Source organism: Centroberyx affinis, unplaced genomic scaffold (assembly GCF_046629955.1).
Source record: "Centroberyx affinis isolate AG114_WGS23_722 - 3 ecotype Tasmania unplaced genomic scaffold, CSIRO-AGI_Caff_v1 ptg001755l_1, whole genome shotgun sequence".
Lineage (NCBI taxonomy): Eukaryota > Metazoa > Chordata > Actinopteri > Beryciformes > Berycidae > Centroberyx > Centroberyx affinis.
Window position 1 is genome coordinate 47,108 of NW_027280156.1, and position 16,532 is coordinate 63,639.

The 16,532-nt window shown below is 42.6% G+C and overlaps 1 protein-coding gene across 2 annotated transcripts in view; it reads left to right on the plus strand.

Annotated features, from left to right (window-relative positions):
* Positions 1–16,532, plus strand: part of LOC139652076 (stromal membrane-associated protein 1-like) — a 103,252-nt gene that overhangs the window by 14,338 nt on the left and 72,382 nt on the right. For both annotated transcript variants that reach the window (XM_071529025.1, XM_071529026.1), the window contains exons 3-4: positions 688–773; positions 3,985–4,060. In XM_071529025.1, the coding sequence (XP_071385126.1) occupies positions 688–773; positions 3,985–4,060 (162 nt within the window). The remainder of the gene's footprint in view (positions 1–687; positions 774–3,984; positions 4,061–16,532) is intronic.

Below are 16,532 nucleotides of genomic sequence, written 5' to 3' on the forward strand. Positions count from 1 at the left end.
ATAACTAGCATGTCACACTGACTAAGTGACAGAATACATAAGCATGTGTGTGTGTGTGTGTGTGTGTGTGTGTGTGTGTGTAAGTAACTCACCTGAGCATGCTAGTAGTTTATTAAATAATCCAGTAGTTAATTTAATATTTCCAATTGTTTTGTGTGTGTACGTGTGTACTACAGGAGTGTCAGTGTCAGTGTGAGTGTGTGTGTGTGTGTGTCTCCAAGGCGGCGCCTATCCATCAGCTGAGTGCGAGCAGAAAGGGTCTCTCTCTGAATGTTAATCGCCGTTTTCAATGACTAATTAATTCTGGATGGCTGATTATTCCGACTCCGTCTCCACTTCTCCTATCATCATCCCATTCATCACCCTCCTCTTAATTTAGCCTCGACACATGCGACGAGTGTGTCTTTCATCCCGCGTGCGTGCGTGCGTGTGTGTGCGTGTGTGTGTGTGTGTTTGTTTCTGTATATGTGCATGTCAGAGGGAAGGAGGAAGGGAGTCACCCCTGTGGGCAAATTGACTTGAATTCAAATGCGATGTTTGAAAGGACTTGCTGTGTGTGTGTGTGTGTGACACATTTTGAAAGTTTTTCCAATTGACTCCCTTGTATTACTGACATACATTTTCCCCTCTTTCTGCTATTCTCTTGTTTCTTTGTCTCTCTCTCTCCCTCTCCTCCTCTCCTTCCAGAGCATGGTGGACATGGGCAACAGCAGGGCCAGGCAGCTGTATGAAGCCCACCTGCCAGACAGCTTCAGACGGCCGCAGACAGACCAGTATCCTCCTCCTGCCTCTTTTCCGTTTTTATATCTGTGTGTGTGTGTGTGTGTGTGTGTGTGTTCGCCTCCCATCACATTTTAGCCAAAATCGAGCACGAAGACAAACAGGATTAGACCGGTAACGGGTCCGTTTTTTTTTTATATTTTTAGGTTCGAAGCTGCCAGATTTTCAGCATCTAAATTCGAACAAAAAAAAAAAAAAATCACAAGGATCCAGCGTTTCCCTCTGTCGGCAAAGCGATATATCCTGCCAACTGAACAAAAAGCAGCGGCTTAGATTTTTTTTTTTTTTTTCATCTGTTCAAAACCGCAGTTTAAAAAGAATGTGTCAACTTAGATGTCATTGGCTCGCTTCAAACAGACTTCAAACCTGTTTCAAAGGTGCTGACTGCTGCAAGAGGGAAGTCCCACACTCAACACTTATGCAAATCCACAGTTTTGCGACAGTAATATTTTGTTAAAAATCTCCTGCAAGTGTTGACAATAGGGTTATGTATGGATTTTTTTTAATGGTCAATACTGATACTTATGAATTATGTGCTAATATTCATTATCTTTAAATTTGACCATTTTAATGCCCAACAATTACAGGGATTCAGTTTCTCATATTCAGACATATTCATGCATACTTGAGTGGGGTCCAATCAAAATGTCTCATTAGATTCAATTCAGGTTAAAGGCTTCCCATAGACAACCAGTGTAGTATTGATCAATCAAGCAATCGAATAAACTGCATCATATCAGAGGTGGATGACACTGACTGGACCAGATCTGATTTTAATAAAAGGCTGATATCTATATCATATATCAGTAGGGCTGCAACTAACGATTATTTTCATTGTCGATTAATCTGTCGATTATTTTCTCGATTAATCGATTAGTTGTTTGGTCTATAAAATGTCAGAAAATGGTGAAAAATGTGGATCAGTGTTTCCCAAAGCCCAAGATGACGTCCTCAAATGTCTTGTTTTGTCCACAACCCAAAGATATTCAGTTTACTGTCATAGAGGAGTAAAGAACCCAGAAAATATTGACATTTAAGAAGCTGGAATCAGAGAATTTTGACTTATTTTTCTTAAAAAATTACTCAAACCGATTAATCCATTATCAAAATAGTTGGCGATTAATTTAATAGTTGACAACTAATCGATTAATCATTGCAGCTCTATATATCAGACCAACTCTAGCTGACAAAACATGCTGCCTAACTAATAAGCAGCTATATATCGGCAAAGCGATATATATATATACCCTGCTTGAGCTCACACCTGTGACGGGCCTGATGCTGCGACAAGACGGGAGAAATGACAGCATCGAATCTACTTCACCATCATCATCATCAGACTTCATCTCCGTCGGCAGATCCAGAATCTGCCATTTCCGGCACCAAATAAAAAAAAAAGTGACAGGCCACGCTACGTAATCGCCGTTCCACCCGTTTCACCGCGACACCTCCGGCGATGTTCGGTGCTTTCCGGTTTTCCCTTTTTTTTTTTTTTTTACTTTTTGTACAAGACGAGACGGCTGCGTGGTTATCGTAACGGCGTATGTTCATATTTACGGCACCGGGCTGAAATAAATAATCTCCCTGTTTGAAACGCGGCTCTAATACCCTATCTTGTATCTGGCAGGCCCATTTGTGCGGGTGGTCATCATTCTTCAGTCTTTTGAAGTCCATTAGTCGTCCTGACAGCCGCGCCGCTGGCTGAAAACAGCAGATAACAGACCCAGGATTAGGCGAGGCACTGCCTGGATGTGTGTGTGTGTGTGTGTGTGTGAGAGAGAGAGAGAGAGAGAGAGAGAGTGTGTTGTATGTTTAAAATCAGACATCATTTCAGCATGTGGTTATGTATGCGAATGACAAAACGGAGTTTGATTCCCCTGCCGTATTTTCTGTTGTGTTTTCATCAACTCCTGCATTAATGGAGCCTATCTGATTTGTTTTCCCAGTTGTTTACATTAGTGTAGACTGTTTGATTGTGTGTGTGTGTGTGTGTGTGTGTCCCTTGCAGTTTTTGTTTACATCAGTGTAGACTAGGGTTTGACTGATTAGGTTTTGAGGGTCAATACCGATGCTGATATTTTTGGATTGAAGCTGCCGATATATAAGCATAGCCGATATTTTGAACCAGTATTCTATAATCTTAACCTTTTGCATGCCACAAAAAAAAACAAAAAAACTCTTCTATTCTTGTCAGGGTGGAAAAGCCTTTAGACCAGTGGTTCTCAACGTGGGGTCCGGGGACCACTAGGGGTCCTTCAGGGGGTTCCAGGGGGGTCCCCAGCAAATTGATGAAGTGTTAAATTTCACCATTAGGCTACTTCATTTACAAGAAGTCACAATTCGAGAATGTAGAAGGAAAGACTGTTTTGATCATAGTTTCTCTGTTATCGCTCTACCTACAATACAGATAGTCATGGAATTCAGGACAAAATCATATCTAACAATAAAAATATTCTCAGATTTGGGTCCGAGACACAAAATCTCATCAAATAGGGGACGTGGCCCTAATGTGGACTCAATTAGGGTCCTTGATATGAAAAAGGCTGAGAGTCACTGCTTTAGACCATCATGAAACACTAAAACTCTCCATTGAAACCCTCGATAATAAGGATAATACGAATAATGAAACATATCAAAGCATACTTTTATGGAATCTGATCAAATTGTCTCTTTATACTCAGTTCAGGTTAACGTTTTCCCATGGACAACCAATGTACTATTGATCAATTCTGCAATAAATATGTAATTACGGGTGATATTGGTATCAGGGCTAAAATGTAAGCTGAAATGTGGCTGATATCTATCCCAAATATCAGTCTAACCCTAGTGTAGACTATTTGGTGTGTGTGTGTGTGTGTGTGTTGTAGGTCCTCTGCATCCCTCTTCATCCAACGCTCCCCCCCCCGCGGTCCTCCGTACATAACCGACATTTCATTTGGCCCTCCATTTAGGCCACCGGGCTGCGTATCGCGCCGTAACATCCCATCCCTTTTAGAAAAACAACATTAACTAACCAGGGAAGAAGAATATTGTTATGGTTACGGAAGCCCTCACGGAAAGTCGTGGATTTTTACATAGCCAGGTAATTTAAACATAGCACCATTTGACCATAGAACAACCATTTAAGAGCAACGTGTGTGTATGGAAGTCTGTGTGAATATTCCTGTGCAGCGTTTCAGTCCCTAACCCCCCCCCGACCCTCAGAGCCGTGGAGGTGTTCATCCGGGACAAGTACGAGAGGAAGAAGTACTACGACAAGGAGGCCCTGCTCGCGGCTCCGGTGAGTATCCACATTGGACTAAAAATCGATTAGATTATTATTATTTATGTATTTATTTATGTATTTTTTTCCTTTTTTTATTTGTTTTTTTTATTTTATTTTTTTTTATTTTTTTTTACTTTTTAAAAAAAATTTTTTTATTTATTTAAATTTTTTTTTATAGTCATTATTATTTTTCGCCTATACTATATGCCTAGGTATTACGTAAGCATGCATAGGGAGTTATCTGAAGCCAGCCAGGGGAGGGGAGGGGAAGGGAGTAAGCTAGGGAGGGGAGGGGAGGGTGGGATAAAATGTTAGGTTTCTTTCTTTTGTTCTTTTTTCTCTTTTTCTTGAATTACACTGTCCGCAACATTGTGTTAAGGAGATGTATAGACACATATGGATGTGACACATGCGGGTATATGTATTTGATTTATTATCGTTACACTGTAAAGAAACAAAATAAAAATTTTATCACAAAAAACCAACCACGATACGATGTAATAAATCAAAGTTCAGAGACAACAAACTCTGACTGTGCAGAATTCTGTTTATTTCTGAGCCACAAATCTTTCTAGCGATGCCATTGGCTCGCTAGAATGTAAACAACAATTTTAAAAACGTCATTACAAAGTGAGAATAATATAATTTGTATGGAGAGCTTGTGAAATCGTGGATGGCCAAGCGTCTCATTAGTGATTACTACAGCAGAATAAAATATCGCAATTCATTTTTCTGCCCAACGATACGTATTGTCGCATTTTTGTATCGCGATATATTGTATTTCGATATATCGTCCCATCCCTAGTGATAATGCAAAATTCAACATGTCAGCATATCTATCCCTTTAGCTAGTGTTTTTCTCATCTGTTGAACTCTTTTGTGGTGTGTTTTTTTTTTTTTTTTTTTTTGACCCGCTAAACTAACAAATCTAGACACACACTCTTTGTTATGAAGATTAATATTTAACTTCTCAGATATGTTTGATTCCCCGCCACTTGCCCTTTGGCGTGGAGACGATTCAAAAAATGAATGAAAAAATGTCAAGCCTGTAAATGTGTGTTTTTAGAGTCGCCAACACCGCCTGGTAATGCCTCTACCCTCTCATACTGGGTGATGTTTCCTCCGCCTAAATGCCTGGAAAGGAAGTGAAATCCCTTTTTTTTTTTTAAACGCTGAATCCATTCAGGCTTTTTTTTTTTTGGATCTGATATAGAGAGTTCCAGAATAACCTTTTTAAAAAATTCTCTTTAAAGCTATCTTCTGATGCAGGTCCGTATCAGAAAGCGGAGATATGTGCGTGTGTGTGTGTGTGTGTGTCGGAGGGAGTAATCAGAGTCCCTTTGTGCGGGATGAAGCGGGAGAAAGGATGCGATGGTGTGGGTGGGTGTTCGGGTGGGTGGGTGGGTGGGTGGGTGGGTGCAGATCCTTGTCTTGTGTTGAGATTATGTGTGTGAGGTGTGTATTTGAGTGTGTTAGCGAGTGGGTTGCTTCTGCCCTGCGAGTTTTGCGTGGGTGTGTGAATGCGAGCCAGTCTATGTGTGAAATAATGGTTTCTGAGTGTGTGTGTGTGTGTGTGTGTGTGTATATGTGTGTGTGTGTTCAGGTATACCTCTCTGATCAGTGAGCCTCCAAAGCCCACATTATTCCCCCCAAAAAACCGTGGGCCATTACACTTGCTAGCAATTTGACTCGGTACCTGTGGCGGTATGTATGGCATCAAAGGCTTATATGCACACAAACACACACACACACACACACACACACACACACACACACACACACACACACACCAAATGGTCTAAAGTAAAAAAGAAACTGCAAGGAAATGAAAACCCAAGACAAAACTCACAAACACACACACCAAATACTCTACATCAATATAAAACCTGCAGGGAACGCATGCATACAAACACACACACACACACACACACACACACACACACACTCACCGAATAGCATACGCTAATGTAAAAACAATTGCAGGGAGATGAAAACACTGGGAAACACTCTCAAACACACACACACACACCAAATAGCGTACGCTAATGTAAAGAAAATTGCAGGGAAATGAAACACTGGAAAACACTCTCAAGCAGTCACACACACACACACACACACACACACACACCAAATAGCGTAATGTAAAAAAGGATTGCAGGGAAATGAAAACACACACACACACACACACACACACAGCAAATAGGTGGCATTAATGCAAAATGTCCTGTTCACAGCAGTCTTCTCTCACACATCTTTATTTTCTCTCTCTCTCTCTCTCTCTCTCTGTGTCTGTGTCTCAGTCTGTCTTTCTTTTTCTCTTTTCTCTCGCCTCCCATCTCTCTCTCTCTCTCTCCCTCTTTCTCTTTGTCTTTCTCTGAAGCGTCGCCAGCAGCCAGACTGTGATCTAGGATCTGTTTCTGCCACCCACACAGACGGCTCGGCTTTTATATGCAAATTAATTATTAAAAACAACTCATTATCACTTTAAGCCGTTTCGTGCAGATGGAGAGAGAAGGAGGAGAGGGCGGGCTACAGTAACCCTGAGCTATATTCTGTATGTATGTGTGTGTGTGTGTGTGTGTGTGTGTTTATGTGTGCCTGTATCTTCACTTGGAGGAATTGGTGTTGAGCACTTATGGTAGAGTAGCAAAGATCTGTGTTTCTGTGTGTATCTTCATGAAGGTTAGACCGATATTTTTATCTGTTTGCCGATATATCAGGCCAATATTGGACTTATGAAATACTGGATATGATCAGTGCAGGACACCTCTGATATGATCTATCAGATGCAGTTTGATTGATTACATATTTATCGTAGAATTGATCAATGCTACACTGGTTGTCTATGGGAAGCCTTCAACCTGAGTAAATTCTAATGAAACATTTTGATCAGATTCCACACAACTGCTGTTATGATTATTATCATCATCCTGGGTTTCAGTGGAGAGTTTTAGTGTCCCATGATGGTCTAAAGGCTGTTTCAGAGGCTTTTCCACCTTGAGAATAGGGCTGGGCAATATATCAATATTATATTGATATCGTGATATGAGACTAGATATCGTCTTAGATTTTGGATATCGTAATATCATGATATGGCATAAGTGTCTTTTCCTGGTTTTAAAGGCTGCATTACAGTAAAGTGATGTCATTTTCTGAACTTACCAGACTGTTCTAGCTGTTCTATTATTTGCCTTTACCCACTTAGTCATTATATCCACATTACTGATGATTATTTATCAGAAATCTCATTGTGTAAATATTTTGTGAAAGCACCAATAGTCATCCCTACAATATTGACGCAATATCGATATCGAGGTATTTGGTCAAAAATATTGTAACATTTGATTTTGTCCATATCGCCCAGCCCTACTTACAACTGAACATTTAGCCCACTTCGTAGAAAATACCGAGATATATATCGTGTATCGCCATTCAGCCTAAAAATACAGAGATATGATTTTTGGTCCATATCGCCCAGCCCTACTTGAGAAGAAGAAAATTCTGCGCAAAGGAATGTTCTTTTTGGGCATAGGAATGTTCAAATCTAAAGCTATTGAATATCGGCCGAAAATATTGGCTACTGGCCTTCAAAAACCCTTATCGGTCGAACCCTAAATCTGCACACGTGTGGGTCGTATGCTCTTGTGCACGCGTGTTGTTTTGTGCGAGCGAGAGACGGAGAGAGAGACAGTGAGAGTCCCTGTGTGATGGACAGCTCGCATTACTTTGTTCACAGCGGAGTGTATGAGTGCATCCGCTCCATCGTATTTGCCCGTCCATGAGTTCATTGTTCTGCCTTGCGTGAGGTGCTGTTTGTGTGTGTCAATATCACAGGCATCACAGTGCATCTTGCGAAACCCTCCGCAATGAGGCCAGCGATTGGCCTAGAAATGTCACAAGAGAGCGACACGGGCAGCTCACGGGCCCTGTTACTGTTATGGTCATGGAGTCTCATTAACGATTACAGCTACGTTTCTCTGTAATTGCACTGTAATTGAAGAGTTAATTTCAACAACAAGGGTGTCAGTTGGATATGGCGAGGTGTGGCACCATAGCTTCATAGTTCATAGCACCATAGTTCAAATCTGATCTTGAGTACTACATCACTACACACTGCACTACATCTACTTAATAATTTATCACAATTACAAAATAATATCTTTTCAGTCATCAGTTATTGCTCCACTTTGTCCCCAGAAATGTTGTTGATATACCGGTAGGCAGGTTTGGATCTTCTGTTGAACTTATGGCGATTAAAGGTACGGGGACTTTTACATAGTTTATCATTCAATCATTCAGTATTTCTAAAATATTAAGGATCCAGGCTGTGAAATGGTTCGATTTTTTTTTAAAGTCTCATTTGAAAAAGTTCCACATTTTGCAGCACAGTGTAAAAGCAAGGTTGAAGTGTCACCTTAATGCCCCGCTGACTAATGCTGCGCGTGTCCTAGAACTGCTACTGATATGGGCACTTTTACTTGATGGCACAGCTCCCATCAGCCGCAAAGGAATGAAAAGTAATGGAACGGAGATAGTGGCAACTATAGGATGGGGCCAGCCATCTACGAGTGTGTTAGGTCCCACCACCAAACCTTAATTACAGTGGAATAAGACAATAATGAAATGGAAGGACATTTGGAAATGGAAGGACATAGAAGGACTTTTCTGTTACTACTCTTCCAATAGACATGAGTAGTCATGTCTGTAGGGGTAGATTTTGATATGAGCCACAAATATAGTGGTCAGCATTACTCACAATTACTAGTGGGATCGTCATTTCTTTCCCCTGTATTGGAGTAACCTATTACTGCTCAGTCAACATTTGCAGACAGACTGTTCTATCTATTGATGGGCCATCACAGGTGGACAGGAATATTCTGGTATGAGTTATATGTTTTCATGGCAACACGGAGAGTCAATTGCAGGACATAAAAGGTACATGTAAACAGCTTAACCTGAATAAGGCCTTGACCGGAGTCTGTTCAATAGCCAGGTTATTCTGTGCATGTAAACCTAGCCGTTGATACAACTGCTGGATTTTATGTTTAAATAATGTTCTCTTGATAATTTGCTACCTAACCAGTATCTGGTCAGCTATATATGACTTTCTTGTTGTTAACACATCTGATTTGTGTATTAGCTAGTGCTGCATGGCTAGTACCTTGGGCATCTAATAGTGGCTAGTAGGTGCTTTGCTAAATTAGCTTACTCGCTAGTTAGCTAGCTAACAAAGCCAAAAACCAACAGTTTGTTCAGGTTAACTCAGCTGGCTTTTTGGCTTTTCTGTCTCTAGTGTTTTGGAGTGGACCCTAGGGCCTAAAGACATGACAGTTAGTTAAGTGTACCTTATCAGACTGTTAACTTTTAGCTATAATGTTACTGTAAGCAAAGTCCCTTTTTAAGAGACATCTGTTCACTCGGGCACCATCTTGGTAACTCCCCCTGGGCGGCACGTTTGTGACTAACAAGACAAGACTACTATCTCTTTGAATGAGGAGTCATCTGTATGTAAAGTTCTGACCTGTATATTATCATTTACATTTCACATTTTACATTAGGAACGCTGGCCACTGCTTCACAAAACGGTGAGATCACAACGGTCAAGACCAGGCTGGTTTACGGCAGTCCCGCACACTTGTCATTACCATTGGGATTGTAAACAGTTATGTCATGTAGGGAGCTGACTGTAACATCTGGGAATATCATGTTGTTGGAATGTTATTTCAAATTATTGTCAAAGTCATACGGGCGCTGTTGCCCCCCACTTGCATCAGTTGTCGTAAATAAGAGTTCTGCGGCTGCGTGAACCTCAAAGTATGATTGGGGGATTTTCTTGATGACATGCACACGGGGGTGCGTCGAGTGGCCAATTTTGCTTATGGCATGTCTTATGTTGTCGGTGCCGCCATCTTTAGCGTTAAGGACTTTCCCATTCCAAACTGATAAGAGTGCCCTGTCTCCTCTTTATAACACTGTCTCTGGTTGTAAGGATCCACATCATATTTGAGCGCGGCCAATTCTCCAGCAGCCGTGATTGTTAGGAGACTGATTAGGAGGAACATTTTTTTTTGATTATATTACAGCCCAAGAAAGCCAAACTACTGCCAAGCCTCCCTGTTTCTCTCTCTGTATTAGTCTCTGTACAGCTATTCCATTCTGTTATTGCCAATTTCCTTTGTAACAACAGAAATTAAGCTGTTAAGGGTTTGCCCAGCAGACGCGTTTCAGCCGAGGTGCTACCATCTCTCTGCCTCACTATCAGCACTCGCCACAGCAGCGAGCCAGACACCACTATCTCTACCTCTTAATATCTATTCAACCTCTGCTCATCCTCTCTCACCCGGCTCCCACTACTCTCGTTATCTATCCCCTCTTTATCATTCTGCCCCCTTCTGCCTCTATTCCTCCTCCCTCCTTCCCTCCAGCCTCCCTTCCCTTTATCTTCATCATCGGCCCATCTGTGCCTGTTTAGTGCTGCGTCGGCATCTCCGACGGCAGCATCAAAGTCGGAAGAGGAGGAAGTTTTGAGAGAGAGGGGGGGGAGGAGGAGGGAGAAAAAAAAAAGGAAAAAAAGCCCCCAAAAGACGTCAACAGAATAAGTAGGGGAAGAAAATGCTCTGAATTCACATCTCAGCTGCGCTCCTTTCACCACCACAGGCAACAAGAGCAAGCACTCGTTTGATGGCTTAACAGCGGAGGAGGGAGGGAGACGGATGGAGATGGAGAGAGATGAGAAAAGGAGGAAAGATTCCTCTGTTCTGCCCTCAGAAAGGAGCACTTAGTGTGTGTTTCCGCCCTTAGGTAGTTTAGAGAGAGAGAGAGAGAGAGAGAGGGAAGGAGCGGGGGAGGAAACTAGGCGGCGGCGGTGAGGAGGAGAGGGAGGAGGGGAGCGAAGGAGGTGAGGAGGGATTGATGTTGGAAGTGATGCAAGCTCGCGCTCTCTCGGCAAACACGTTTTCCCCCCGGCCGCCTTCAAGAGTTAGCCGCTAATGAGCGCTGGCTGCGATGCGCTCGGCCAAGGCGGCGGGGGTGCGGCGGGGGTGCGGCGGGGGTGCGGCGGGCCACGTTTGCACCACCTGAAATCTGAAATGACGCGGACGGCATCACGCTGACGTAGACGCGTAGAGGCGCGTCAGTGTTGGGCAAGTTACTGAAAATTAGTAATTAGTTACAGTTACTAGTTACTTCTCTCAAAAAGTAATTGAATTACTTTACCAATTGCTGCATAATAAAAGTAATTAGTTACTAGGGAAAGTAACTTTTGCGTTACTTTTAAATGTCTGCTTCAATTCTCTTATTACACATAGCTATATTATTTTAGTGTTGCTGTGGCACAGTGTGGGACAAGACAACTGTCAAATTTGATCTATCATTGTACCCATTATCACTATGGTGAAAAGTAAGTAGTGGAACAATAAAACACAATAGATATGTTTTGATAGGTGTATTTATTGTAGCCTCACAGGCCTTCAGATCAGCATTAGCACACTGTGTGGGCTGAGTTACCGCAGCGGTAGCAGTGCTGCCAACTCTTTTCCAAGGAAAGTAGCTATTGACTGCTCAGAAAGTCGCTAGAAGTCGCCAGATGATGTCATACGATAATTTGCATATCAATATACAATGCTGCACTTGTTATGCACGCCACGGTGTAGCCTGTTTTTAAGTGCTGACTCCGCCCACCCGGGCCAGTTTTGGCGTACGCCGGTGACAATTACAAGTGGACCCGATCCTACAGTCCCTGCTCTCAGCAGAGGGAGGAGCTACGCTGTGATCATCAGACTCTCTGGATTAGACAAGCAAGTAGAGAAAACCGGCATCAGCCATACAAATTTATTGCCAAATGCTTTGGGATTCAACACATTAACATTGCTTCCCATGGTCAGAAATAGTCGCCAGATTTGTTGCTGGTCACTTTTGAGAAATAAAGGTCCAGGGAGGTTGGTAGTCTTTTGATTCACTTGCACCACCGTAAAGTCGGATGATCATAAACCGGATAATCCAGTAACGCGTAACGAGCCCATTTAAATTTCAGTAATTGTAATTGCGTTATTAATTTGAAAAATTAATTAGTTACATTACTAGTTACTGCCCAAAGTAGTGGAATTACAGTAACGCGTTATTCCCAACACTGGTCTTTAACACCGCAATTGATGGAACCGGAAGCGCTGGTCGATTCCGGTGGGTTTCCGTTTATTTTTGGGTAAGGTTTTTTTTTGTCATGAAAGGATAATTCCAGCAATTTTCCAACCTGGAACCTATTTTTCCCATCATTTTCCCTCATACTGTTCGATTCTGACCACAATCACATCAAATGCTTCACTGTAAGAGCTGCGTACGCCTGCCTTGCTTTGCGGGTTTGCGGCTCTCCTCCGATCAGGTCAAGGAACGCTCAAAGCAATCGAACCCCCAAAAGTACCCGAAGCATCTTTTTCAACCCGACGCTCGCTCTGTAATGAAACGTGTATATATTTAATTTTCAGAATAAACGAGGAAGTGCTGAAGCGATGGCCAAAGTAGCGTCAAAACTGTACGAGAAAAGGCATGACCAGAGGGATCCTGTCGGGGAAGAATAAGCTTCACCCTTGTGGGTCAAAATGAATGAGCAAAGGTTCAAGAGTCTTCCGTGGATTCTTCTTCTTCTTCTTCTTCAGACACGCATGGTTCAGTTCAGTGTCACATATAAGCATATAACAAAGAAGCGACAAAGAAGTGAAGCTCAATACACTCGCTTTTATACACTAGAGTAAACAAAAACATAAATCTCGGCATAAAGACAAACCCACAGTTCAGATTTCTTGGCTCAAATACAAACCCACAGTTCAGATTTCTTGGCTCAAAGACAAACCCACAGTTCAGATTTCCTGACTCAAAGACAAACCCACAGTTCAGATTTCCTGACTCAAAGACAAACGCACAGTTCAGATTTCCTGACTCAAAGACAAACCCACAGTTCAGATTTCTTGACTCAAAGCCAAAAACCTCACCTAATATGGGACACACGGAAACACACGTATGAATAGCATAAACTATTATTCACCTATAAGAACACTCAAAATCATTTCATAACCATATATACCACACATGCACGCATACACGCACTGATTACCTCACAGTGGTATGTAGAGAACAAAAGACACTCTACTCTGAGAACAAAGAACAAAAGAACAGAGTGTGTTATTCATATAAAAAAACACAGTATTAATTTTATTTCTTCTTATGATTTTCTTCTTCTTATTTATTGGAGAGCGTCACGCTCAGGCAAGCGAGGCGTAAGCAGCTCTGTAGTGAAGCAGTCGACGAGGTTTTGTCAGATTCCATCGGTGTGATGGAGAAAGATTAGAAAGTAGGGTCCAGATCAAAAGTAGCCAGAACTGTCCAAGTGTGTGAAGCATGAATGCTCAAGCTTTGTGAATGGCACCTCTGCTTTCATTATGGAGCTTGTGCGCACCGAACCACAGAAAGTATAAACCAGGCCTTAGACCGGCCTGAAAAAACACAATACTAACTTGGTTGTAAGTCTCTGGGACATGACAGTGGGTAATACGCCATGCATGCAAATGTGGAATTATGTTTGTTGTGTTTGTCTGTACCGCCCTCCCTCCCCCCATCCATCCCGCACCTCGTCTTTGTTCCTCTGTCCATCTGGCACTGGGATCATCTCTGCCTGTGGAGAAACACATATTGAGCTTGGCTGTCTTAACATCACCACCAAAATGCTTTGTCGATTTTGGTTGGGGCTTGTAAGTCTGTCAGCTGTGCTACTCGCTTTGGCAGGTGGGGGGGGGTGGCGGAGACCGACTATGGATTGGTCTCCGTCGATTCGTTTATTTGTCCATTTGTCACACAATATGCATTATCGGTAACCGAATCCATCCTGATTTGACTGCGGACCGCTTGGGAGTATGTAACCAGAACCCTGACCGGAACTATGCTCATATCCCCCCCCCCCCCCCCCCGTAAGTTGACAGAGTTCTTAGCAAGTTCCGAACACAAGGAGGAGGAGGCAATGCTTTCGGAAAAAAACCCCCCACTTCAAACCACTTCAGGAACTTTTGTTCTTGCGACTGAACTTTGGCGGAATGATGCATTTCACCGCTGGGTTTTGGCATTTTCAAAAATCACACCGATTGGCCCAATGGGGGCTCAGCAATTACAGGTCAAAATTTTTGAAATGTTAATAACCAGTCATATCTTCCCACACAGCAAGTTGGAATGACATGAAATTTGGCGCACATATCCAGCTATCCTACAAATATTAGCTCCAGAACCGTCTGCCATATTGGGTATTTCACCAGTTTGAGTTTCTGACAGACCTTCTTCACATTTGTCTAACTTGTTGCTGATTGGTCCAAGGGGCGACTACATCATCGGTGGTTGTGGAGGGGGAGGGGGCGACATGTTTACCTTATTTGATCGCCATTTTCTAATCGAAGAAATACTTTGAGAAGCTAAGAAATGAAAATGGCTGGTTGACTGCAAAGGCTAGATCCAAGCCCTGCTCCTTGTCTGTCTCACAGGTCAACGGCAGGTTAATAGAGGTCATCCTTACACTGTATAACTGTGTGTGTGTGTGTGTGTGTGTGTGTGTGTGTGTGTGCGTGACCTTATGTTGACACCCTTCTCTTTTTCTGTAGCTGCCAGGCTGACTATAACCTTGGCTTACAGCATCAACTGAAGCAAAGAGTACTAAGAAAATCCTCCTTCATTCCTCTAATTAACTCTGCTCTTTCTCTCTGCTTCCCTTTCCTCCCCCCCCATATGCGCTCTCTCTCTCTCTCTCCTTATTCTGTTCTCCACTTGCCGTCACTGCTCGTTTCTTTCTTTCTACCCGCTGTTCTTTGTCCTCTCTTTCGCCTTTTTGTCCCTCTGTCATTCTTTGATTTATCTGCTGTGTGATCTTTCTTTCTTTCTTCCTTTTCTCCCTTCTCCGTTTTGTCTCTCATGTGTCTGTCACTCTTTCCCTCTGTCTCTCTGGAATTCTTTCTCTCTCTCTCTCTCTCCCTCCCTCCCTCCCTCAGCAGAAGGCATCCGAAGCTGCTCCTCCCTCCATCTCGCCCTCCTCCCAGGCTGATAGGAGCAGACAGGAGGTGCAGGTCCCCCCTGTACTCTGACTGTCGTGTGTTGTGGTGTTGTGCTGTCTTTCTGTCTCGCTGTCTCATTGTGTTTGTTGTGTTGTGTTGTCTTGTTGTGGTGTTGTCTTGTCATCTTGTTATAGTGTTGTCTTCATGTCTTGTGTCGTCTTGGTCTCTTGTGGTGTCGTCTTGGTGTCTTGTTATGGTGTTGTCTTGTTGTGTTGTGTTCATGATGTCTTCCATGTCTTTTGTTGTTGTCATATTGTTGTGGTGTTGTCTTCGTGATGACTTGCATGTCAAGTCAGGTCAAGTGTATTTATATAGCCCTTTGTCACAAGCAGGGATGCCCCGATAACGTTTTTTGCCGCCCATCGCCGATCGTCTATGAGCCATATCTGCCGATACCGATTGGCCATACCGAAAAAAAAGTTTTTTTGTTTCGTTATAGCAGCTGGTATAGCAGTATTATAGGTGTAACAGTTTCCATTTTACATACATTTCATCCATCAAATTGAATCCTGGTTAAAAAGTATCCACATTTTCGTTTTTTCTACCTCAATATTTACTTGATCATTATGTAAACAAAACCATGTGCGTTCTAGGTAGCGCAACATGATTTAGTGAGAAAACCGAAGCACAAGACTCAGACTGTTGCCACTCGCCTGTGTTGTAGAGTCCAGTTAAATAAATGGAGACTCCCTCCGAAGATATATATCCGTTTCAGTCTTTGTTTTTGTATAAGTGAATGTTCTTAAGAGAGAGAGAAATGAGACTTTTCAGTTGCCTCTCCGCTGTTAGGGTCTGGACCGTCGTCCGGTTCAGCACCACGGACAGCGTGCAGAGTGCAGAGCGTTATGGAAACAAACGCACATGGCATGCCATGAATTGATGCATTAAAAAAGCAGAGAATTAAACGTAATTAACATCCACACCGCCGACATGTTTTGAGGTGAGTTAGCATGTGACAATGACACCAACTCCGCTGAGAAACGGCTCACGTGTTTTGCGTCATCGATCGGTTTTTGCAGTCGGCGACTATGAAAGCATTATCGTAATTCTCCGATCTCATATTTATACTGAATATCGGCCGATTCCGACTGTTGGCCGATCGATCGCGGCATCCCTAGTCGCAAGCATGTCTCAGAGGACTTAACAGAGAATGTGTCTAGCTAGGTCTAACTAAACACAATCAGTGGTGAACAAAGTTATGTAGGACAAACATAGCAAAAAAACACAGGTAGGCAAGAGCAGATTTAGCAAGGCACCCCAGCTTTAGACCCTAAATGCACACAAGGAAAAACTCCCAAGAAAAACCTAGTAGGAAAACTTGGAAGAAAGCGGGCTGAGACAAATGTCTTTTGTTGTTGTCATATTGTTGTGGTGTTGTCTTCATGTCTTGCGTTGTTGTGTTTTAT